The sequence below is a fragment of the Xyrauchen texanus genome, chromosome 16 (assembly GCF_025860055.1).
Source record: "Xyrauchen texanus isolate HMW12.3.18 chromosome 16, RBS_HiC_50CHRs, whole genome shotgun sequence".
NCBI classification, from domain to species: domain Eukaryota; kingdom Metazoa; phylum Chordata; class Actinopteri; order Cypriniformes; family Catostomidae; genus Xyrauchen; species Xyrauchen texanus.
Genome location: NC_068291.1, coordinates 9356416 through 9383886, shown reverse-complemented (window position 1 = coordinate 9383886; position 27471 = coordinate 9356416). Strand labels below are relative to the sequence as shown.

Genomic DNA, 27471 nt, shown 5'->3' with positions numbered 1-27471 from the left:
ATGGGCTGCTCTCCATCACGGGGAAACAATTTCAATGCAGCACAGGGACTATTAAGAAGAGGGAGAACTCTACTACCAGTAACCCAAGAAAGCCCAGGAGAATCACAGTCTGATGATGGGGGAAGTAGAGGATCTGGAGGAGGGGAAAAAGATAAAGACAACTCAACAGCTTGGAACAACACAAGTTCCACTTTGTTAGGGAGGAAATTCTCTACAGGTGAGCAAGAAACTGCTGGGGTTGCTTCTGCCAAACTTGGTACACAAGAGATTACCATCAATATATTATCTAAAGAGAGGGAAAGACAAGAAGAAAAACAAGAGGCTTGTGAGAAAAAGGCTGTGAAAAAGTCTAAGAAAGGTTTAACAAAACTGAACAAGAAGAAAGGCAAGGAAAGATGTTGTATTGAAGAAAAAGTAGACTTTCCAGATCCACTGGTGAAAGCTCATCAAGCAGCGTATGCATATCTCAATCCCAGTATAAATACATATGAAGACCTGTTAGAGATACTTGATCATGCAGCTCAGACCCAAATCTCCTTGCATCCCATGTTGGCGTTCTTGGTCCTACGCTATGAAGAGATAAATAAAGGGCTGCAGGAAATAGTAGAAGAGGGAGAGAAGATGTTAAAAGAAAATGGACAAAATCTGGCTTGGCCTTGCCAAAAAAATAAATTATCTTCACCCAGCTCAGCAAAAAATTTAACATCTTCCATCTCAAATGAGCCCCCACCAGACCTGCTACAACAACTCCTCCAGTACACTGTCCAGAGGATGCGGCAAGTGGGTCAATTGGTTTGTGGAATCGATGGGATACTGCACTTGAGGAGGCTGTAGATTATATTTCCTCCATTTCTGAAATTCTTGAAAAGAAGCTCAGGACAAAGCGTGCATCAGAGTGTAGATTAATGCAGTTGCTGTCTCAGATTGAGGCTGCCTCACTGAGAAAGTCTGGTCCAGAAGACTCTGTGCTGTTTAGTGAAGACAGTGGTATTGGTGCAGAAATTGAATCACTGGTAGGTTCAGACAGACGACACCAGCACAGAGAATGTTCTGAGTCAACTGGAACCATTTGTGCTACGGCATGTAGCCCCTCTGGTTTTATACCAGTTGACCAAGCCTCATACAGAGGCCGACTTCTCAGAACAATAAGCAACAGCAGCTCTCTTAACTCTATAGACTCAATTTGCACTATTACAGCAAAGGAAAATAGGGATATGGAATCACTGCTTAGCTCTGTCTCCTTGGATGAAGGTGAAGGGGAGGATGCGGAGGATGGAAGAAAAGATGAAAAATGTAAGGATAAATGGAGAACACAATCAAACCCTTCTACTCCAGACCTTAGACAGCAACCACATTGCCTGCTAACAAAGCGCATAGAGAATCCACAAAATGTAGAAATGACTTTAAAGTTGAAAGATGCCATCAGTGGCCGGGGTAAGTTTTTGCCATCCCAAAGCTCTGGAGTAAAGACAAAACAGACTGAGAGCTCAAAGGGCTGTAGTCACCAGTGGACTGAGGATATTGAGAAAAGTTCTAGAAGACCACAAACAGCTGCCACAAGAATGCCAAAGAAAAAGATCACAGTTACTAAAGAGAGCCGATCAAGATCAGCAGATTATCTGCGTAGCAAATCAGAAGATCCTACACTCATCGAACTTGAGAGAACTCAAAAAGAACTGAACCAAAGGTTGGAGAGGATGACCAAGGTTAAGTGTGAAGGACATACAAAGCAAGATTCATCCAAGCAAATCCAACAGCAGCCAACACAAGCCATTTCATTTGTAGACACCAACAGGCAGCGTTCTTTGAACATAAACATTTTTTCTCTGAATAATCAAAGAAAGGTAAGCAATGCAAAAGTATATTTAGGGGAACAAGGGGATGTTAAGGAAGAAATTGATGAAGAAAAGAAAAAGGATAAAGAGAAGAAAAAAGAAAATGGAAAAGACAAAGACAAGAAAGTTCTTAAGGGGCCTGTTAAGGCAGCACCTACACCAAGCCCACCAACATCACCCCGCCAATCCTCAGGGTTTTGTAGGGGGAGGAATTCTGTTAAAAAATTGATTGACTCCTTCAGTCTGGGTGTGGAGGAAAGTAAACAGATGACAGAGAGTGCAAAAGTTCTTGGACCTCTTAAAAGTGTTAGAAAATGTGGTGTTCCCATCATTCCAGGTTTAGGTACCTCTAGCACAATAGTATTCAATGTCAATAATTTTGTTAGTGGTCGAGGGGAGTCACAATGCTCTGAAAGGACAGAAGATCTTGACATTGACAATTTACCACCCCCTCCGCTTGAGGTTCTCATGGACAATTCCTTTGAAAACATACAAACAAAGGACACAGAGGAAAATAATACAAGCAGGGGCCGATCCACTCTGCCAAAAAGGACAGCAATGTCTCAGAGGCTACGAGCCTCTTTGCAGTCTGTATCAGTGCTACCTAGTAGGGGAAATTTGCATAAGGGCTCAGTCAGCATGTCACCAGCCCGTTCCTTACACCAGGATACCAGAAGACTTAGGAAGGGTGGTCCCCATGATTCCAGTCACAAAATAGACACAGAAAACGAGAAGGCTGCCTCCCTCTACAAACAAGCCAGAAAAATTATTCACTTGAGACATTCTTCTAACTCTCCAACAGAGAAACGAACAGTTGAGCAGGACCAAAGTAACCTTTCTTCCTGCTCAAGTGATGTAGAGGTTAAACAGGAGAACAGTACCAATGAAACAGAATCAAACAGTGCCTCTAGGTACCAAACACCTGCCACTCCACCTGTATCAAGAACTCGCATGTTACCGTCCACACCATTGTTACATCGGAGCCTCCCTAGCCCTCCAGTATTTAAAAGTGAACCCACTTCTTCAACTTCATCTAGTCCCCCTGTTGTTCGGAAACTCCCCACACCTCCTTCTGCTGGCCAGCGGATAATGCCAAGCACTTCTGCCTTGCAGCAAGACCACACCCTCACCTACCCCTTCAAGGCACCATCACCTCCCACTTCTCCAAAAGTGCTTCAATGCACTCGAGGCAATAGTAGTGAAGAATCTACCTCGAGAATATTTAGCAATGCTAGATCAGTGTTTTGTCGTGACTCATCATCATTATTTGAGGCTCAGTCTGTTCCCACACCTAAGCCCCCTCAGGCATGGGCCTGCACCGGTGTTCTACCTCGTCCCTGGGGTGAGCATAGTAGGCTAGTGTCTGCACGAGGACCCCAGCAATTAATTCGCCGCAGCCAGTCAGACAGAAGGCCCAGTCTAAGACAGCCACCTAGGGCGCCAGTCCTCTCTGTGGCAGAAACATGTGGGAGTGAGCCAGCAATAAGCAACCATCGGTGAGTCTCACATTCTTGTGGTATATAAAATGAAAAGTTAAAGAATAGCTTCTCATTCATTTAGTAGGGGAGACCAGGGGCAATTGGGATTTTTCTTTTTAATACAGTTTATTTTAAAAGGCATAGACGAATAGCGTTTTCTATATATATATATCTATGGTGTTGATGTCAAAGTGCAATTAGCTAGAGAAGTGGATTTACAGGTTATAGAGTTGCAAAAAGTTATCATTTGTATTTTAAAGTATTCAGGGGATGTCATAACATCTGGAAGTAGAGTGAGGAGATGAAAAAAAAGAGTACTTCATTCCTAAATACACATCCTAACTTCATGCTGTGGATGTACTGATATGCCTCTGTGCTCATTAAACTCCAAGAGACAACATAAAGTAACTAAAAATATCTCTGTACGACACCTCTGGCCATCTTGTGTCATTCATCCATTGCGTCACAGTTAGGTGAACAGATTTTTTGAGTTTTAATGTTTGTGTTCATTTTCAAAAAGTTACTCAGAGGCCCTTACATGACAAACATGTCTGCATCAAAATCCTGCCAGAATAATATTATATTTTAATATTATTTTCCACTTTCAATGAGTAAATTTTTTTAACCAACATCAGTCCTGATCATAGCTATCAAATATTCATTCATTTTCATTATTTTAACCCTTTAAATATTAGTTTGTTTATATAATGCCACTGTTGTTTAAAAACAAACAAACAAACTAAAACAATACACCAGATGAATTATTTTCCATATACTAAATGCTAAGGGGAATGCAACAGCAATGATTAGCAACAGCATTGATTTTGATGCATTATTATTTTTTGTGCAGTGTCAGATTAAAAAAAACTCAGACTCAGTACCTTATAGGATAACAATGTCCACATCAAAAAATTGCCATAAAAATATTATATATTCATATTATTTTCCACTTTCACTGACCAACATCAGTCCTGATCATAACTTCCAATTATTCATTCATTTTCAGGAGTTTAACCCTTTAAATATCAGTTTGTTTACATAATGCCACTGTTTTTTTTTACACACACAAATTTCTCAATACACATACAAAACACACTCTGATATCCATACCAACACACCCACACAATTTTAGCTGCATCATTTATTCAGTTGGCCTGCAGTGCTCTATAATACAGCAAACAGAAAAGAAGAAATAATTATGTATTTGCTCCATAGGCTAAACATGAGATTAATGGCACCGTCTGGAGGAAAATATTTAAAATATACATTTTGAAGCCAGGCTCTGGCATGATAGCATAATATCATAGAATTCAAGATTTTATGCTTTAATGGCACTAGTTTTTTTTACTAGTCTTGTTTTTGGCACTAGTCAAATATTGCAAAATATTTTTTCTTACGGTCCTGAGTGTAACTATTTTGTGTTCACAGTGTATTATAGATGTATTATAGGAACTGACATTGAAATATCAAAATTCCCCCAAAAATACACACCTTTGGCTAAATTTGTGCCATTAGCATTAACACAGCCAAAGTGATTGAAAAGACAAAAATGTCCAGAAGGTCGCACAAGAGGAATGAGGGAAGGGGTGCTACTATATTTATACATACACACACACACACACACATACACACACATGTTGATGCAGCTATCCTAATGAGGACTCTCCATAGACATAAATATGTTTATACTGTACAAACTATAGATTCTATCCCCTAACACTAACCCTACCCGTAAATCTAACCCTCACAAAAACTTTTTTATATAAAAAAACAAAAACAAACATAGTTTAGTATGTTTTTTAAGTGATTTGATTAAAGGGGACACTAGAAATGTACTCATAAACCACATGTATTGCATAATACTGGTAATTACCAGTTTGTAACCTAAAGAAATGTCCTCGTAAACCCACAAACCCCCCTTGCTTGAATTATGAAAAAGTGTGGTGTTTCATAGCTGCCTGAATGTGATCTGCCAGGTCCAATTTACCTCCATAGGTGTCGAAAAAACAAACATTTACAGTGACAGAAAAAAACAACTTACTGGCATTTTCACATAGTAAAGAGTGGTGTAGACTCACACAGGGCAGATTGGCATTCGGGAGCACCGGGAATTTTCCCGGTGGGCCACTGTGTAATTTTGGCTGGCCTATTACTGTGCATGGCGGCCCGTCCTACAGACTTTTTAAGCAGCCGCGCTGGGCTCCAGCATGTTATTGTTGTGCATAAAACATTTTCAGACAATGCAAAGAATGCAAAAAAATGCTAAATAAGCAGGATCATTTAGCACGTCATGTCCTGCACAATAGAGGATGTAGAGCATGCATGGGAAAAGTTGTTTGGTACAGGGGCTACATCACGCTTTAAAAGGAATCATTCACCCAAAAAATAAAAATTCTCTCATCATTTACTCACCCTCATGCCATCCTGGATGTGTATGACTTTCTTCTGCAGAACACAAATTAAGAATTTTAGAAGAATATTTCTGCTCTTTTGGTCCATACATTGAAAGTGAATCGGTGCTAAAATATTGAAGCTCCACAAATCACATAAATCAGCATAAAAGTAGTCTAATCCATTTGCCTCCAGTGGTTTAATCCATGTCTTCAGAAGAAATATGATATATGTGGTGAGAAACAGATCAATATTTAATTCCTTTTTACTTTTAATTCTCCTCCCTGCTCAGTCAATCTCCACTTTAACTTTCACTTTCTTCTTTTTGGTGATTCACATTCTTCATGCATATCGCAACCTTCTGGGCAGAGAAAATAATTTCTAGCAAAGACTAGACTTAAATACTGATCTGTTTCTCCCCACACGTCATATCAATTCTGAAGTCATGGATTAAACAACTGGAGTTGTATGTATTACTTTTATGTTGCTTTTATGTACTTTGTGTAGCGTCAAAATTGGTTGAAAGCTGAAATATTCTTCTAAAAATCTTAATTTGTGTTCTGAAGAAAGAAAGTCATAGACAGGTGGCATGAGGGTGAGTAAATAATGAGAGCATTTGAATTTTTGTGTGAAGTATTTCTTTAAGTAGCACATGGGGGGCCAAATTATCCTCCTTTTGAGAAACAATGTTCCACATTTATTTAGTTATTGTATTTTTGAAGCCCAGCAATGTTGTGTTCTCATTCTAATGCATGATGCACAATTTTCTGAAGTTTGTGACAGGTGGAATGTTCTGCTGAAGTATTGCTGTACAAATGTTGGTATCTTTATAAAGGATAAGCATAATTATAAATTATTTTATCATCTCTACTTTCCTGGTAATGTATTATACCAATGAACAGACTGTCTACATCAGGGGTCAGTATTATTAAAAAATGAACAGTATTTAAAACAAATATTATAATGAAAAATGTCACAGTTTTATTCTATTACATTAAAACATTTAAAGCTAATCAAGTTATGCAGCCAAAAGTAGTGAATGGTTTTCTCGTTTCCTTGATGTTTGATTAATAGACTTTATATGACATAGCCTACTAGACATTGCTCAATTCGGTTACATGTACACTCATGTCCAACATTTTGATGCAAATACACTATTTGTCCCACTGTTTAAGATCACTTAAGACATAAAAAACTACATTAAATCCTCATCAAGACGGGTATTGGCGGAATTATAAAGTGTATTTGATAATTTAGGTACGTAACCGCATTAGCGCTCAAATATTAGCAGTCAGTCAATCAAACAGCGTGCAGCGTCAGACGTCAGGAAATAAAAAGTCAATCTTTTATATTTCATCTAGATCAATCAACCAGTGGTGCTCTTGCTATCATGATTGATGTAATGAACACTCCTGTTCTAGATGTAGATCATGGGATATATATATATAGAAAACTACTGAAAAGTTTGATAGAGAACATATCTCTTTTTTTGATGAACATCTAGAAAATTGTATTGCCTAGCCCTATTGAAAACATTGCATTAATCTCTCACAGCAGCCCAATAATCTCAGTGATAGATAGTTAAATTACAGGCTACATTATAGACACACAGAATATAGTAAGCAGAAATATGAAATGTACCTCTATATGTTTCTTCAAATTAGAGGCAGGATTAATGCTGATATCTGGCTTGAGCAAGTAAAACTCACATGACACAATCAAGCAATTGGCCTTTTTCACTGTGAAAAGCCCTTCCAGGTGTGGCCGGTTATGTTCAGCTGTAAACTGTGCTTGAGGAATTCTCCAAAGTTAGTGCTGATCTACAGATGCCTTTCAAGTTTTTTACGTGTGATTTGATTTGACGGGAGTCACAAGACTCTCCCTAGACGATCATGTTGATAGATAAAAATACATTTTGGACAGGGAAGTAGCGAATACAGACGCTGGGAAAATAGCTCAAGTAAAAGTATAAAAATTTTAAACTGCTTAAAAAAGTGCAATTCTTGGGAAAAAGTAGTATTACAGTTACTTGAGTATTTGTAATTTGTTACTTTACACCCCTGCATTAATGGTGACAACCAAAGACAACATAATCACAAATGACAAATAACTGCAAATTACAACAAATACAACAACAACATTGTATTTCAAATCTGCAAACAGTAAAGCTATGAGCAGTTCATAGTCATTTACATAATGTATTCATACCACAAAGCATTAATGGGAGCTGAAGTGCTTTCTGAGTAATGATCACGCCTGATATACATGCAGAAAATTACTCATGAAATATATTACTTTATGGCTATTTGAGTCTTTGAGGCATACTTTGTTTAAAGGAAAGCAGAAATAGTGCTTGTAAAAGCATTTGGCTTTTCACTTTTTTCTCAAGAATAATCTGGAGAAGGAATTAAAACACTGCAGATATAAAGACACAATAAACTCACATAGAGTGAAAATATGAGCAATTAATCTGCTGTGTGGAAAACAGTTTTCGGACATGTTATTTGCTATAAAGTGCTTATTTTAGTGCTTTCACAAAAAAAATCCACTCATCACATTTACAGTTGTTTTATATGTTTTAAAGTTTTGACAGTTTTTGTACTGGTGGGGCCTGTTGTCATGCATAGCAGTCATTAGAAATGCCTTTTCAAAATATTTATTAGATTTTCGAAAATCTAATCAATGAGCTGGTGTGTTATGGTGTGGTGTGTTTCGGGCTGGATTTGGTGGGCCGCTCTGGGCCAGAATGTCCAGGGACACTTTTTAGTCCCAGTCAGCCCCTGGACTCACACTAACAACTCTTGATGAAAAATACTTTCTGTGCTCCCACATGTAATCCATTTTGATCAACTCTTCTCAGCTTCAATGCACACTGGTAATTTATTTAATGAGTGAAATGCGCATCCTCCTTTTTTCAAACAGAGATATAACTTTAAATAAACTGAAATTGAGTGTTACAATTGTCCGTAGTATTACCTTGCTCAAAGTAATATCACATGGAATTTAGCATGGTTAGACATAACTCAGCATTCACTTTACATCTCAGTCAACTTCACATCTGTCATGTGTTTAACACTCCAGCACAGCTACATGGCTGCTGATTTAACGACTCAGAAAAAAAAAATCCACAAATGCTCTGAAGAAGCTTACGTATGAGAACTATGCAGAAAAGTTCCACGAGGTATACTATTTAATTCACTGAGCACACTTTATTGAGCTTTTAACTTCTGATGAACTCCATTGGGTTATGATGCTTAACAGCAATAGAGTATACGTACATTATTCTTACACTTACTCTTTATTTAAAACATCTTTTTTTGATAAGGGTACCAGAAGCAAATACCATTTATGCTTGAAATTATAAACTCTGTTCCAGATTTCATTTTCTAAAAGAATAAGGAAAAATAAAAGGACAAGTAATATGATTGTCTCTGTCATATTAAAGAGTTCAGCTTCCTTGCTTTTTGAAATTCAGTTACGGGTTCACTGTGTATATGTCACTCAGCTTTCAGGGTATATAGCAAGGGATACAAATCTGCAGTTGTATGCATTTTTAAGTTATATTTGTGCACTGTGGTGCCAGATAATCAGTTGTCATTATTTATTTGTAAAATATTTAATTAAATCATGGATTTGAATTGGTTAATAAAATGTATCTATTGAAATAAAACATTGTTTATTATTTTCAGTCAAATCCAGTGAGCAAGTCTTGTGGAATGCCATCATTACATGAAACAGAAAAGTAATTTTCACTGGATATCCAGCCAATGTAAACTTTAAGAACAATAACAGTTTTTATACAATACATGTATATATTAATGTACTCAGGGGCGTAGCACCAAATTTTGGGCCCTGGGTACAAACCATCTTGCTGGGCCCCCGTACCAAATACCATAGTGATACCAGTGGGTTGGGGTATTGCATTTTTTTCATAAAAACACTTAAAATGTAAACAAAATAAGCCACACTCTGATTAATATTTTTTTGTTTTATTGTCAAAAGTACTACTTACTGAGATGACAAAAGGTCTAGCAGGTCCAAACCTGGACTAAATCAAATATACTGTAAAGCAGTTCTGAACAATGACCATACCAAATGAGAAAAACTTTGGTCTGTACATTAATAAACACAAACTAAATGTCAGTTTTTACTAAATGCCCATTGACGGGTCTTTGCATGTGCAAATTTGCTGATCAGGTCTTTAAAGTCCAGTTTTTTGGCCAACTGACTTTCTACAGAGAGTATGGCAAGGCTGTTCAGTCTATCATGGGACATTGTTGATCTTAAATAGTTCTTTACAAGTTTAAGTTTACTGAAAGCAAGTTCCCCTCCAGCAACAGTCACTGGGAGTGTACAAAAGATCCTCAAGCCAATGCAAACTTCTCCAAAAATGCTTTCTAGCTGCATTTTGTATATGGTATTCAGCAGCTCCAGTGGTGAATGAGTATTTGGAAATGTGTCTCCATGAATTGCTTTTAAATGAAGCATTACGTTTTCAAATTCTGCTGTAAGGTCTTTGTTGTATTTTTTTATTAGAGTCTGACACGAAATCTTCATCTGATCTTCTGTCATGTCAGTAATCTTGAGAAAAGCTGCAAATGTGTCACATACAGATGCTGTGGTCTGAAACCTTGTTGTCAAGCTACTTATAATAGAATCCAGTGCCACATAAAATATGTTATGTTTGAATGCTTGTTCTGCATTTTCTTCAGATGTATCCCCTTCTGTCTCATCATACATCAGTTTTCTTCTATTCTTTCTTTTATCTTCACCTTTAAACTGAGTTGGGATCTCCATTGCCTGAGCAACCAGTGTGGCCTCACCAAGCAGGCTGTCCCATTCATTGTGAAGTGCTTGCATTTCCTCTTTTAAACTTGCGATGTTTGCAGCCTCCACATCCAGTGAAATATTTCCTGCTTGAAGAATAATATTTCGATTCTCAATGCACTGCAGAATCTTTACCCACACAGTGAGGAGAAGAACTGCATCAAACTTTGAAAAATAATCTTTAAGACAATTTGCCTCATATTTTGCCTCATTGGTCAGATTGCAGTTGGCAATTACGCTGTCTAATGCTTCAATAATTGAAGGCAAATGAGTTGCCACAACTCGAACAGCCGCAATACGAGCACTCCAACGAGTCTCTGACAGACGATGAAGAGAGCAACCAATTTTGTCTTTCAAAATTGCCCATCGTTCTGGACTGGCACTGAAAAATGTGTACAGACAATTAATACATCCAAAAAAAGTAGAAACCTGAGGACAGGACTGTGCAGCATGTACTCCCACCAGATTGAGAGTGTGGGATGCACAAGGACTGTAAAATCTGAGCCTGAACACCTTTAACTTTGCCTGACATATTCGCACCATTGTCATACCCTTGCCCTCGACAGTCTTCCAATGGTACGCCGCTGTCTTTCAACATGTCTAGGATCATTTGTGAAATTTCCTTACCTGACTTTTTATTAAAGTCTTTGAACTGGAGGAATCTTTCTGTTATCTCCCAAACACCACTGTTTTTGTCTTGATGCACATATCTTAGTAGTAGCACATTTTGCTCTGTGTGAGATATGTCATAGATCACTGAGTAATAAATTGCCTCTTCTCTTTCTGCAAGAATGCTGTTCAGAACTTTTTTGCCACATAGTTCAATGAACTCATTCTGTGTTTCAGGACTAAGGTAATGAGTTAGCCGTGATCCCTTCTTCTTTTCTCTTACTTTTTCAAGATGCTCATGTAAAATGGGGTCATAATGTTCTAACAACTCAAGAGTGCCGAGAAAATTTCCATAATTTCCATTATGGACATTGTCTAGTTCCAGGGTTTTGCCTCTGAATGCAAGATTTCTTGAAGCCAAATGAATGGTCACATCCAAAAGCCTCTCCAATAATAATGTGTTCTTCTCAATTTCTGTCAGTATTTGTCGTTCAACGTGACTATCCACACCTCCTGCTGCCAATATGGAGTGCTGAAGACTTTTCCATTTCAAATAGCACTGCTTATGGGGGGCATGTGTCTCATGTTTTGGAAACTTTTCATACATTTTTTTCCATCTGATGTTTGCTGTTTTAAGCCCATCTTTGCTATTTAGTGCACTTTTTGATGGTGCTTTCTGCTCATGAGAGAAGAGCAGACATGGGATGCAGTATAGAGCTTTTGCACTTTCACTATATATAAGCCAATCTCTTCTGATTTTCTCACGGCCATTAGCGGACTTTGCATACTGAAGGTAAGTTGGGAATGGTTTGCCCTCCATATCTTCAGGTGTGATATTTCCAATACCATGTTTTGCTCCACCTTCACTGGCTAGCATTTGAACAATAGTTTTCCTGTGCTTATCAGTAAGAGTTGTTGGCCATAATCCTGGGTCCTCTGACAATCCCTCACCAGTATCCCTAAGTCTCTCATTCTCTTCTCTTTCCTCTTCAGCTCTGTCCTCCTGCTCCTGACTACCTTCATCACATTCTTCACTTTCCCTCTCATCACTTATATGAATATCAACCTCATCTTCTATTTCTGCCTGTGCTACAAGAGGAAATAATTACAGTTTAAAGTTTAAATGTGTACAATAACAATGTACCCATTTTGCTTATTTCCTCTTATAACACTTAATTACTAATTACTAAGTGTTAAAACAGGCAATTCCGCTAAAAGCTCACCTTGTCTCACTGTCACATCCACCTCACTGTCACTGCTTTCACCTGGCCATGATGAGGGGCCTGCTGCTGCAGCAGGGTCTGAAACTGAAATATATGGCTTCAACTGGTTGCTAAAATATCCTTTATTGTCACAATACATTTTTTAAAGTGTAGGCTAAGTACAAGTTAATTGATGATTATTTGTCTGTTTAAAATAAATGCAGACTATAGAATCACAGGGTACACTAACCGCCAAACTAGACATTCAGTCAGTTACATTTTAAAATAAGTCATTTTCAATCATTAAGATGTGCATTAAACTAAGAACAATCCTGTACTTTAATGTAAGAGCGTGGGCGAGCTAATTTGCATAACAATGCGGTAAAATAGGCGCTAACGATCTGTGTTTTCGCGGGTGTTAGATTTTGACAACGGAGGGAAATATGCAACTGGGACAACTGCAGCAGAAGAGGAGACAAGCTGCGCCGCTGCCTGGAGTGGCAGTGTGTTGAGCTCCCAGCTCTGCCTCCGTCTGCTTCTCACTCCGTTATTTACCCAGAAACATTGTTTGCTCGCTATGTAGGGTGTGATACTATTAAGTATTGGTATATTATTCAAATAGAGTACGAACATAAATGTATGTATGCTATTCTACCTGGAGTAGATATTTATGTTAAAACAACAATGTCAATGCTCGATGATGCATTTGGAGCTCACCTTTCTTTTCAAAAAACTGAGTGAGCAACTGCTTGCCCTCATTTGCCTTTCTCTCTTTAATCTTATTTTCTTTTCGTTTTTGAGCCCCTGATTTTCCTTTCTTAAGGAAAGACATCCCCTGTAGTTCCTATCACGGCTCACTCCAGCTCCTGTCTCATCAACTGATTCACCGCACGGGTCCGCAGCAGAAGCACCTGACCTGCGGGTCGTACCATTTACATTGATTCGAGAGGGGTGGTGGGGCCCTGCACAGCATGAAAATGACTTTTTTTTTATACCAAACCAGTGCCTGACTTCAAGTTTAGTTTTGCACAGGAACTTTTTTATTTGTACATTAATGCTATACAAATGTTAGTGCATTTATATGCATGTATAGAAAACTGACTTCTAAGGGCCCCCCCCCTGCCTCGGGCCCTGGGTACTCGGTACCCTTTACCCCCCCAGTCCGACGCCCCTGAATGTACTTGACGATTTTGAGAATTGACCCAACAATAAATATTGAACAAACAAAAGTAGCTCTTGGTAATATTCATCCAAGATTGAGCAAGAATTTATATATGATGGGGAACTCATTTATTTAGATAAAAATTACTGATGTAAAAAAGAGCATCATCACTATTTGAAAAATTTCATTTTTGCCATCACTCCAACACCTTATCCTTGAGTAATCATGCTAAATTGCTAATTTGGTACTAGAAAATAACCTTCCATTATATCAAACACAGTTGAAAGCTACTTGGTTTGTTAAATTATGCTTAACATTGTCTTTGTACCACAGTCAGGGCCGTAGCTCCACGGTGTGGTGTCAAGACTTCTACCAAAATTACACCTACAAATGCAACATATTATATACATCAAAATTAAATATAAAAATTAAAGGACAGAAACCAATAATAATACTTACATTTTTTTTATCACAAATGCAGTCAACAATATTAATACTGCATTTTTGTCACATAGAAATGCACATTTGAAAATAAAGCATTGGTTTTGAGTTGGGCAGCAAAATGTACTCATATTAACTACAGAAAAACAGCAAAAGTTTATTAACAACAAATTTATCTAGGGCTATGTTAACTCATGAGATGAGGACTGTAGTCATATCAGTACTTATAAAATATCATACTTATAAAAGCTGTTTTATTCTATATGGGGCAGGAGCCTCATGGGGGCTGCCATTTTAGAATCACATGACCAGCTTAATACGACTGGCTTTATCTCAGTAACCATCTTGTTATTGGACACTTTCACTCATTGATTAAATTAATCATGGCTGATTGTGAATAGTGAATTTCTAAAATGGCATCCGTAACTGAAAATTGCTGATTTGGAATGATGCAGCATCCACACCACTAGGTGTCACTTTAAGTCCAATATGACATGAACAAAGAATGTAAGCTACTGTACCTTTTAATTCACCTTTTTCAACTAAAGTTCATTAGAACTAAACATATTTACAAAGGAGAAAAAGTAATAACTTCATACTTAATTCATGAGTGCCAGGCTTTAAAGCTTTTTGTTAAATTCTGCTAAATTTGTATTTGGGTGGTTGACATAAGCCTGAAAAAAAGTTTTTTTTTATCTTCATAATATATTAGGCATGAAAATGATTGAGTTGTGTTATATTGACTCTTAGATTTCCAAAAATATATGTGGACTTTAAGGTTTTGTATTGAAATCTGAATTTGTTCACCAATTTGTTGTATTAGTGCCTACAATTGTCATATGGTGTGACATGAAAGTTGTTGTATATAAAATGAAAATGGGGTATACTTTTCTTAATAAACTCACTTTATCATAATTCTTTATCACTCCTATCTTGAGATCCAGCATTTGCTTGTGAAAATTCATTACATTTTGTATTATTTTTCTTAATCATCGCACAAAGTCAGACATCTGTTCTCAATCTATCAAACTATTTTAGATCAATTCAGACAAACCCTGTTATAAATCTAACAAAATCCTTGTGTCTGTTGCGGATACTATTTTAGATGTGGTCTGTTGAGATTTGTATGATTTATCACTAACAAAGCCTTTTTATGGTCACAATTCTGAATATCACACCAAATTATATAGTGTCACACCATAGGATGAACCACACCACACTAAAATTTGTCAATGCAAACGTGTATTATATGCATTTAACATTCAAACAAAAAGTGTTTAAGAACAATCACACATCTCTTCTGTAAATAGTCATAGTCTGTATGACTATTTACAGAACAGATGTGTGATTATTCTTAAACACTTGGAGGCAATGACCTTCAAACCCCAATGACAAAGGTCATTGCCTCCAAGGACATGCAATTCAGCCTTATGCTTCAACACTCCTCCAACACCATCTGGTGTACCCTTTCCATGAGAATGCTCCGAAAAGTTCCAGGTCACCCGTTGAATACCCATGTATAAGGAATACTGCTCATGAGGACGCAGTTTGCTTGATTGCATTACTGAGTTGCTGGCCCATTACTCAGGACATGCAGGGTGTCGATTGCATGGTCATTTCTTTTCTGGAAATCATCTATAACTGGCTTTATGTGTGCCCACACTGCACATTCATCATGTCATAAGGACTTTGAAATTGTGGCATAGCACTGGGAGCCATTGACTGAGTAGGCAACTGCAGTGTATATTGTTGTCTATTGCCACCGAAATGAAAGGCCTGAATCTCAGTGTTTAGTTTACAGGCATAATTTTCTGAGAAGTCAATGTGCAAGATCATCTCATTGTTTTTAAGGTTCTCTTTGACGTGCCTAAATTGCTGCACCTGGTGAAGCCAGTTAAACTTGTGACTCACAGTTTCCTCCAGTCCCTTCTGGAACACTTCATTCAGCTTTCCTAGTGTCCCCCTTTAGTTTTTTCTTCAATTTTTGTAGGTTTTCTCTCCAACCAGAACGTCCTCCTTTTGCCACTGCTCCCATGTTGCAGGACTATGGCCACTAAGCTGTACCTCGTCAAAGTAGCACTCTGTGCACTGGCGATGCATGCATCTTTCACCTTCTGTATTGCATGTTATACTTGAAAGGAGTGCAGAAAGGCTTTTTGTGGGGACCAAGCCACTTTTTGCAAGACTGTCAATCAGGAGACACATATTTGCATGTTGGTAACATGCACGTCATGCGGTCACTTGGCTTTACCTCTGTTATATAAAAAGGTCTGTACCTTGTAAACTGCCTGTAGGACATGCAGTGTTCTCTCTCACATTTCTGCATGTAGGCCTTATGGAGATCTTTTAGAGAGCTGGTAAGTATTCTTCTTTGTTTTTGCTCTTTCCTGCCTACTGTGTCCTTCTTCCCTGGGAGAAGAATGCTGTTTTCGTCCAAAAGCAGAAAGGACTCCACTTGATATTTCCCAAACTTTTTGCATCGTGACAAGTGGTGGTTCTTACTGACTGATAGCTTTATTCTTTGACTCTGTTTTCTATATTTCGTAGCCTTCTGTTTTTCTTTGTAGACTTTTCTCATTAGCACCTTATTTCTGTTTTTCTGCCTTCTTAACTGGGTCTTAAGCTTCTCTAACTCTGCTCTACAAGGGCTTGGTGGTGGTGATATTGGTGGACTTTCCTGGTTTCCAGGATGTTCTGGTGTGCTACATTGCACTGGCAATGGGTCAGGCTGGATTTCCACTTCATGGTCAAATTAGTTTTCTGTGGATGAAGGGGTTAAGTTCATTACCACTTTTAGATTTCTTTGTCCTGTATTTTAAGAAAATTATAATAACACCCGGATTGGCAAGGCGTTTAAGGCCGGCCTGGCTGTAAAACTAGGCTTCAGCCTAGTTCAATTGTTTTCATGTGATGACAAACAAAGAAAGTGTTAAAAAGGACAGAACATACATTAAGCTTACCTATTAGTTATAAAATACAAGAATAAATTGTTAGCTCAAATTGATAATTATTCTGTGTGTAGGAAAGTACAGTTCATATCATATTGTGTGACGAATGGATCATATGAAGTGACAAGCAAAACCTGTCACACAATATGATGTAGTGTCACACCATATGAGGTTTCATGCACTTAGCACAAGATTGGGCCTCGTGGTTATGCACTAGCATCCAAGCAGCATACCCACTGCAACATGGTAACATAGATATAAAAGTAATAATGGCAAAAAAAGTAATTTATCTTTGTCATTTTTATGTAAAAAGTGTCACATTGAAAAAATGACAAGAGACAACTCGCCTTGTAATCCTCCATGTCCTACTGAGGTGTTTTCAGTACTTCCTGGTTAAACAAGGACCCCTCCTCCCCAATGTTTTTTTCCTGTTTAAATATCACAATATAGTGTCTCACCATATGATATCTATTTCTGGGATAAAATCTTTTTGATCAGAGCTGACTCAAAATATTATGCCTGGACTTTGAAAATATCAGACTCACAAATAGACATCTGTGTTATCATTCTGTACTTTATTGAGGAGAGTTGCATTTATTTTCCTTAGTTTTAAGTTTAAATTTTGTGAAACGTGCGTGTGTAGCAGATCCAATTCTGTACATAAGAAATTTCAGACCGGAGACAGCAGGATAGCTTCAAATACCTCCATTTATTGACCCTGGAAACATATGGGACACTTGATCAGATAACATCCATAGCGCTAACTTCTTCCCACGTTAAACACAATAGTGACTGGAAGAGGAGAAGGGGAAAATGTGCGTCTTGCCTCACCAGCGTCTATTCGCAGTCTGATGCTTAAGTATTACAATTATATCATGTTTAACATTAAGTAATACACATTAAAGTGAATAACAAGACATTGCTGTTATATTAAAGGAAAAATTAGGCAAATTAAATAAAATGGATGTTTGTGTATTCGTCACTCTGACAATTACTATCTCCACATGGATTATTAACAATGAATGTATGAAAATTATGTTCATAAGAACCAACATACAACCATTCCCTCAAAACAATCATACATATTCACATTATACACTGTTGAACCTCAAAAACCAGCATAACAGTTGTATATAAAGTAATCGAATGTATTACAGAGTAAGATAATGTAATAAAATAAAATATAGAATCTGTACAAAAGCACAAGACACATACATTGTCATCCGAATTATACAAATTTGATTACTTTATACTGTTTGGGTTATAAAATTGAACATACCTGGAAACATATGGGACACTTGATCAGATAACATCCATAGCGCTAACTTCTTCCCACGTTAAACACTGTGCACACACCACTAGTTAGTTAGCGCCACGTGCGCCAGACGAGGAAAATGTGCGTCTTGCCTCACCAGCGTCTATTCGCGGTCTGAAGCTGACTAGTGATGTCGTTCATGAACGATTCGTTCATTTTGAACGAATCTTTAATATGACTCGGGACTACCGAGTTGTCTCAGAGAGTGATTCGTTCATTTTGTGTTGACCGCGCATGCGCGCAACATCGCATAAGGTACATGAAGTCATAAATGATTAGTTCATCTTTCGCGAGTCTTCGGGTTCGGCCGAGTCCGAGTCTTTCGTTCTTCCTGTCAGTCCCATAGAGACTATGCTGTCAGTACCGGAAAGAGAAATGATTAGTTCGTCTCTTCGGTTTCGAGTCGTTCGTTCTTCAAGTCAGACTCACAAACCCATAGCACTATGCAGAGACAGAAATGATTAGTTCATCTTTCGAGTCTGAGTCCTTCGTTCTTTTGTCACGTGACAGCTGGTATCTCGCATCAAATAAAACATTAGATTCGTATTATTGACTGCGTCTGAATGTACATTGTTTTATATGTTGGGAATTAACATACAATTATCAAAATATATGTACAATAAACATCATCTGAAAAATAAAAAAGGTCCATCTTATTATTGTCCCTGTCCATCTCTTTTTTATTGTTAATATGTTTTTAGTTTTTATTATTATTATTGTTATTAGGATATATATATATATATATATATATATATATATATATATATATATATATATATATATATATATATACATACAGACACACACACACACACACACACACACATATATATATATATATATATATATATATATATATATATATATATATATATATATATATATATATATATATAAACGTGTGTGTATATATATATATACACATACATACACACACACACACACACACACACACATACACAATGTGTGTTTGGTTCAAACAAGAGTTTAGCCAATGGTTGAGATGAATTGCAACTGTCACTCAAGGCTGTCACCAAAGGGATAGTGACCCTTTCACACCCATCCCCATTGTTTTGCGCAAGGTGAGGAGCAGAGAAGAGACAGATCAGGACAATGTTGAGCTCTAGAAAAAGGAGTGATGTTTGGACTCATTTTGTTGCAACTTCGGCCACTGAGGCAAAATGCAACATCTGCAAGAAAAATGTTTCTACTAAAGGAGGAAGCACTTCAAATTTGAGAAGACACTTGAAAAGCTCACATCCAACTGTGCTGTTAGCACAAGTTAGAACAGAGATTGAAGATGGTGGCCCTGCAGCAGCTGGAGCTGTGTCCACCACCAGCACCTCTTCTGCTGGATATTCAACTTCTTTGGCTGGCACCTCATCTGCAGAATCCAGTATACCAGCAGCACCTACCACCATCCAAGGAGCAGTTAGGTCAAGGAGGCCACAGCAGCAAACATCTATGAGTAGTTTCATAATGCGTCCAATGGAGGATCCGTTAAAACAGAGCAAACTAGATGAGGCTCTGGTCAAAATGATTGCTTGTGACTTTCAGCCCTTTTCTATAGTGGAGGATAAGGGCTTTAAGGAATACTCACATCTTCTGGACCCATCATACAGCCTACCTAGCAGAAAAACTCTAACAAAAACTGTAATGCCTAGGCTGTTTGAGAAGTTAAGAGCTGACATCATGGACACAATCAAGAGAGCATCTGCTGTATGTCTTACAACAGACTGCTGGACCTCTGTGACCACCACAAGTTACATGGCTGTGACTTGCCATTTCATAGAGGACTTTCAGATGACCTCTTTTCTCCTGGACTGCTTTGTCTTGACAGACAGACACACTGCTGCTCACCTGGCAAGTGAGTTGACCAGGGTTACAAATGAATGGGGTGTGGTTGACAAAATTGTAGCCTGTGTCACAGACAATGCCAGCAACATTGTTTCAGCCCTGAAAGACCACCTCCACTGGGATCACGTACCTTGTTTTGCACATTTATTGAACCTCATTGTGAGAGCTGCACTGAAAGAGGTCCAAGCAATATTGCAAAAGGTCAAGACAACTGTTGAGTTCTTCCATAGAAGCACAATTGCTTCAGATAAGCTGAAGGCCACGCAAAAACAGATGGGTCAAGAGCAGCTGCGCTTAAAACAGGATGTGGCCACAAGGTGGAATTCAACATTTTATATGTTAAAAAGATTTATTGAAATCAAAGAGCCAATCATCTCCACCCTGGCTCTCACTAATGCATCTCTGCCAACCTTGTCAGCCTGATGAATGGGAAATCTGCAGAGAAATCGTGGATATTATTCATCCATTTGAGGAGGTCACTACAGAAGTGAGTGCAGAAAAGTAAGTATTTTTTAAATTTAAATTTTTTGATTATCATTCATATAAAAAAACACATTTTAAACTCTATATTTCTTAATCATGCATGTATTTCTATGTGTAATATTGATTTTGGCTTTGTTATATGTACAGTATGTAAACAATTGTAAATTTTTTTGTAGGTTTGTGACTGCCTCCAAAATAATTTTGATGACCAGAGGTCTTCGGAGGATTGTTGCCCAGAATCAAAGGAATCCATCCAGATTTGAAGCTGTTAAAAAACTAGTGGACACCCTAATGTCAGAAATGACTAAAAGGTTTGGCAGAGTGGAGCTCATTGAGAAGCTTGCTGATGCAACTTGCTTGGATCCAAGGTTCAAAAAGCAAGCCTTTGTCAACCACCAGGCAGCAGAAGAGACTGTGAAGAGGGTTACAACAGCTGCAGCAGCTATTAACCCAACTCAGAGTGAAGAGGAGAATCCTCCAGATTCTGGTGTGACTTCCAGTGCAGGGGCCATGTTTTGGGAAGACTTTGATGAGAGGGTAGCAAGCTTGAGGCCTTCTGCTACCTCTTCAACTACATCAGATGCTATGGTTGAGATGCGGGCCTACCTTGCGGAACCACTCTTACCCCGTACATCAGACCCTCTGGCATGGTGGAGGAGATGTTCACCTGTTTATAAAAGCCTTTCTGAGGTCATGAAGGCTAGACTTTGCATTGTGGCCACATCTGTACCATCTGAAAGAGTATTTTCTAAGACTGGGCAGATTATCTCAGACAGAAGAAACAGGCTCAGCCCAGCCAAGGTCCGGGAGCTTGTTTTTTGAATGCAAACATGCCTTAAAGCAGGCCCTAAATATATAGCCACAGTGTGTTTTAAAATTATTTCTTTTTTATTTATTTGAAAAGCCTGGCTTGTTGTGCAATATTGTGTTAGGCTTTATATTGTGATTTAAGTTATATGGTTATGCTCTGTGGCTTTATAGTGTCCTTTTCATTCTTATTTATTTTTTATTTTTTTTATTTAATTCCTTTTTGGATAGTTATCCAATTTTTTTTAAAGCAATGTTGGCAAAAATAAACAAACAATAAACATCCAGTCAATATAGTGTGTACAGTGTTGTAATAAGCTATGTTACAAAGGTGTAGGTTTCATAGGTTTATTAAATAACTGCATATTTAAGTTATATACTGTGACTTTTCACAAAACAACTCGTAGACTTTTTAGGTGATTTTTTATGGACTAAAAAACATAGTGAATGGAAAAATGCATGAATACTACATTCTACATTACTACATTCAATGTTATAGAAAAGAATCTTCATGACAGAAATTCACAAATACATATGAAAAAAGATACAATTTGAGACCAGAAACGTAACATGTAACTGTAAAAGTAAAAATCAAATAAAAAAACTAACTACAACATGTTTGTAAGAATGATGTGAATTATGAACTAGGTTAAGTATTTAATAGGGCTGTCACGTGACAAAAGAACGAAGGACTCAGACTCGAAAGATGAACTAATCATTTCTGTCTCTGCATAGTGCTGTGCTATGGGTTTGTGAGTCTGACTTGAAGAACGAACGACTCGAACCGAAGAGACGAACTAATCATTTCTCTTTCCGGTACTGACAGCATAGTCTCTATGGGACTGACAGGAAGAACGAAAGACTCGGACCCGGCCGAACCCAAACCCGAAGACTCGAGAGTCGAGACTTGAACTAATCATTTATCTTTCCGGATCCGGACCGGTATGCTGCATGTGCATGCAGTCAGTGAGTGCATTGGCTGCTGTGTCACACCACACGGCCCACACACAGACACTGACGAGTCGACATCGACAACTAAGTATTTTTAACGTTTTGAAGTTCGAACCCGATGACACAAGAGGCGGAGAAAAAGGAGGTGAGGTGAACTAACTGCAATAGCTTAAACTTAAGACCCAATTAATAAATTAACATTTCGGTTTCTTATAAATTGGCTTTGGCTGCATTACCCTATAGTTTATTTTTATTTATTTATTTCAAATTGAATCAACATTTTCGTAAGTAGACTACTTGATGTTTTGGGCTATTTAACATGACATTTAATTATATTCTGCTGAAATGAACGAAATGACTCGAAAAAAGATTCGTTCATTTTGCTGAACGAGACTCAAAGATCCGAGTCAGTAAAATGATCCGAACTTCCCACTACTAAAGCTGACGTAACTCACGCACTCCCCAAGGCATAGCGCGCAACACCAATAAGCGTCCCACTTGAACAAAACACCTTAATTGACAGATCCCGTATAGTTATTTAATACATAATGAAACCAAATGTCTATAACTCATGGCAAAATAGTTTTGGGAAGTTCATTACAAAAGAAATAAAATAAAATTACTATTTCACTCTTCCCAACAGGCTACACGTGGACCACACCATATGAGGTTTTTCAAGTTTTTTTTTAAGTAAGTGATGAATTGCATGAATGTTCTGTATGTTCACATAAAGCAGCATGTTCTGAACAATATAAAAAAGTTTTATTTATTTGTGTTTGACGCTCTGAACCACAAAAATGCCATGTCATGTCAACCACCCAGTTGCATTTATGGCAATTTACCATTGTGCATCCATACAGTAGTATCCAGAGTTTAACTATGGTATTAGTAAGATCATGTTAATCACAGGTAAAAAAAATTTAATAAAAATAATAATCTATGGAATTTGTAATGACATGCTGAAATAATAAAAACAACCTCCATAAAAGTGACTTTTATTGCCCTAATATACAATATTTCATATTTTTGTAGGCTAATAATATAAAAATGTATTACAAATATATACACTATTTCTGGCAAAATACCATAGTTACTACTACAGTTAATGTTACTACAGTAACTGTCAGGTATATTTCTATAAGGTTGCTGATTTGTGGAATAAAAAGCCTGTAATTACTATTGTGAATGGAACAATGTTTTCCTGTTTACCTCGTCACTGTACTTTAATATGATGGGCTGTTTGATCTTGTTTCAACTAGCTTCAGCACAGAGCATTTAAGTGTCTCTTATCAGATGGGTTTAGAACAGAGAATTCTATGTCAAATTCGAATGGGTCGCACGCGACTCACTGTTAACCTCGGGACATCACGCAGTAAGCGCAGAGCGGGTTAGTGAGTCCGGCCCGGTTTTACTCTGCTCTGCCAGGTAAAATGCGCTGTGCAGCTTTAGCACCATTTCGTCACACTCTTGTAGTATTTGCGGACACTAAAGAATCCAGCCAACCTCGGTGACCTCATAGCTGTCTACCGCCATGGCCACAGTATGCAAAATACTGGAATGTCTTAAGGTCAATATTAGTTCAAAAATGGCAAAAAAGTAACTTCCTCTAGAAACTCATCTGTAAATCGTTGTTTTGTGGAACGAAGGCTATAAAATGCTATACAATGCTTGAAATTGCCAAAAAACTGAAGTTCCCCTTTCTGTCACTCACTCGAAGTTGTGTCGAATGAAGTGACACAAGGGGTCTTCCTTGGACGCCGAATCGTACCTCTGAACCTGATTAAAGGCCAATGTCAAGTTGGCAGACAGAATTTGCATGCCCCGCCCCGGACATACAGGTATAAAGCGGGGCAGCGAATGCCAGTCAGAATTTTTCTTCAGAGTTTCACTCCTGTTCCACTCACCTCTACCAGTGAGAAGCATTGCTGTTGGATCCGCACGGTGCATTTCTAGCTGGCGTCTCTCTCTCTGCACGCTGTGCAGTTCACGCCCCTGGGCACTTCGACAGCGCTTTCTTTCTGTTTAAAAGAGTGTCTCCTCCTAAAAGAGTTGTATTTCCTCTAAAAGTGTCTGAGTTTTCCACTCACAAAAGAGCAATACACAGTGGCGTTGAACGTCCTTTTCAGGACGCGTCTTTGTCAAGATGCCTTTCCGCCCCAGTGTTGTTCCTGGATGCGGTCGGTTTCTCTCCAAGAATGACGGCCATAAATGCTGCCTTGTGTGCCTGGGTAGCGATCACACTGAGGCGGCGTATATTTGATGTTCTCAATGCGAGAACACGACCATGACAACGTTGTGGTCACGGCTCTCCTTCCTGAAGGTGAATGCCACTTCAGCTGCCCCCTGCGTCGCTCCATCTTGTCCTCAATCACGAGATTGAGGACAACCCAGCTGGCGACGAAGGCAATACGGGGATGATGATGGGCTCGGTTTCGCCGGGTAAATCCCCACGAACCACCCGCCCCTCCCGACACACTCGTGTGCTTCCGTCCGGCCTCGGGATGAGTGCGACTTGCCTCACGGCCAGCTGGCATTCTCCCTCAAGCACCTCGGCTTGGATGATGACATCACCGCTGCGTCGGAGAGCGTCCAGGCGTCTGACGCGGAAGACTCAACTGGGCTGCCACCTTTGGGCCAGCCCAGTCGTAGGCGGACACGCAGATGGCCGACATGCTTTCCCAGGCTGCCGTGAGTGTGGGCTTGGACTGGAACCCCCGTCCTCCACACAGCCTTCGCGGCTTGACGACCGGTACCTCGGCATCTGGCGCTGCTCACAGTCATAAGCCCCCCCCAACCATACCATTCTTCCCGGAAGTGCATGACGAGCTGACGCGGTCGTGGAGGGCACCATTCACTGCCCGTAACCAACCCCCTCGCTCGTCCGCTCTCACTACCCTGAATGGCGGAGCGGCCCGACAAGACAGCCACATCTATGGCAAGTTCTACAGGAACTAGAGGTGGAATGTCACCTGAGTATATGGAAAAACTGACATCTAGAATGCCAAGGATCTGTAAAAGCTCTCATTGCTGCACATTGAGGATTTTTTGATAAAACCTCTTTGAAGCAGTTTAAGAAGTTCTTAAATGTAATAGTAATTTTTCACATTATTAATGTCCTGACTATATATTGTGATCAGTTGAATGCCACTTTGGTGAATAAAAGTACCAATTTCTTTCCATAAGAGCAAAATCTGTACATTATTCCAAACTTCTGGCCACCAGTGTAGTCACTGAGTTCAGAATTGAATACTAGCCATACCTGTCTACGGCAGAAATAGTAAGAGTAGTATGGTAGTATGCAATTCTGAACTCAGCAACTATATTTAATTTGGGTGCTGCATACTCGGCTTATCAAGGATTTCATTTGAGAGTGAAAAGCAATGTATTTTTTTGTCAGTTCATCGCATAAATATTATTTTATGGCTTCAGAAGACTTGGAATATAATGCACAAGCTCTATAATTTACTTTTACTGTGGTTTTATGTTTTAATGTGGTCAAAGGTGTTTGGAGTAAAAGGGGTGAGGGTGGGGGTGAAGTAATAGACAAAATTTCAATTTTTTATTAACTATTCCTTTAATGTTTCACCATACAATATTAATTTAAGTTTTCTTTAAGTTAACAATACTTGACATTACTAATAAACACATACATGAACTCTATAAATCACAAGGATAAAAGAAGGTTGACAGGAACATGAAAATTGTAACAGGTTTATGTTATAAACGTTACAATTTTAATTTTAATTAATTTTAAAACTAGAGTGAACTTGAAATGTAGCATCATTATGGTGAGATTTAAGTTTTACCTTGCAATATAACTGCTAATCCCTCACAACTAAACTCTCAATGACTCATTGCTCACCAGGACAAAACAACTCTCCCCCACTTTGCTAATCCTTCAATATGCTAATATGCCTGTTCTGAATTGCTGTGACAGGTTGGAAGATGGTCCAATCAGAGAAGACAAGCCATGGAGTGAGCAAACAGAACTCTGGAGTGCAGTACGCTCTGCCTCACACCCAGACTTGTGCATTGTGGGTCATGGTTTACAGCGCGAATGAGAGAAATGAGGAAGGAGCAAGTTGGATTATGGATTAGCAAACCTTTGGTGGGATTAAAACCTTTGTATTTTTCTTTCTGGGAAGTGAACATAGCTATTTCTCTTAAGACTTTTTGTAAACTTTAACTGAATAGGCTAATTTAAAAAATGTGTGTGTGTGTGTGTGTGTGTGTGTGTGTGTTATTTGATTTGATGTTATAATTTGTTAAAAAAATGTTTTGGGAATATTATTTATTGGCCTTTTATATTCTTATTTCTAAATAAAAATGCATCACAGAACCCTGTTTTTTTATGCTTTCTTTAAAATGTACATTTCTTAAAAGCTTGTTAATCATCAATTAATTTCTCATGGCACTGACAGTTGAAAGAATGGTAATAACTTTACACAAACAAGTCAGTATTCAATGCGATCACTCTTGTCTCATGCCAACACTGGCAATACTTTTACTATACAGTCTACAGGGGAAGACGCGGCACGTTTTCACACAAAGAAGTTGTCCCATAGCACTCGTAAAAAGGAGTTAAAAAGAGTGCCATCCAGCCGGACAATTTGTGCTTCCCACTGTGTGCTGAAACAATGTTGATGTGGCGAAGTTGATGCAATAGAAATACAGATTTTTTTTTTCATATAATAACCAGAAACACTATAATTTTTAATAGGTTACATGCTGCTTAAAACAGTGACTGTGTGTACAAGTAGAAAGTCTGGTAAAAGCCTATATTATGTTAAAATGTTTTTAAATGTTTTAATTGTTTTTATGAATGAACATGATGTATAAGATTAAGATGGCATGAAAAGAGAATTGTACTGTTATAAAACTGTTTCCTTCATAGTGCATACTAAACTATTCTTACAATTTCTGCCATATATATATATATATATATATATATATATATATATATATATATATATATATATATATATATATTAGGGCTATCAGTCGATAAATTTTTTTTATCGAATTAATTACATGATGCACCGATTAATTACATAAATTTTGGCTGATAAATTACCCCGAAAAGATAATTTAAAGTCAGTATTGTGTTAGATGAGAAAAACATTGACTATACATATCAAAAAGTAGCTATAGAAAAAAATACATTT

At 38.1% G+C, this 27471-nt stretch overlaps 1 protein-coding gene across 1 annotated transcript; it reads left to right on the top strand.

Annotated features, from left to right (window-relative positions):
- LOC127656633 (photoreceptor cilium actin regulator-like) lies at nucleotides 1-26585 on the top strand. Its single transcript, XM_052145049.1, is given in 3 exon segments — nucleotides 1-807; nucleotides 810-3331; nucleotides 26244-26585. Coding segments are annotated over 3 exon segments (3453 nt in total). The 3' UTR covers nucleotides 26368-26585.
- Nucleotides 26586-27471: the final 886 nt, after the last annotated feature.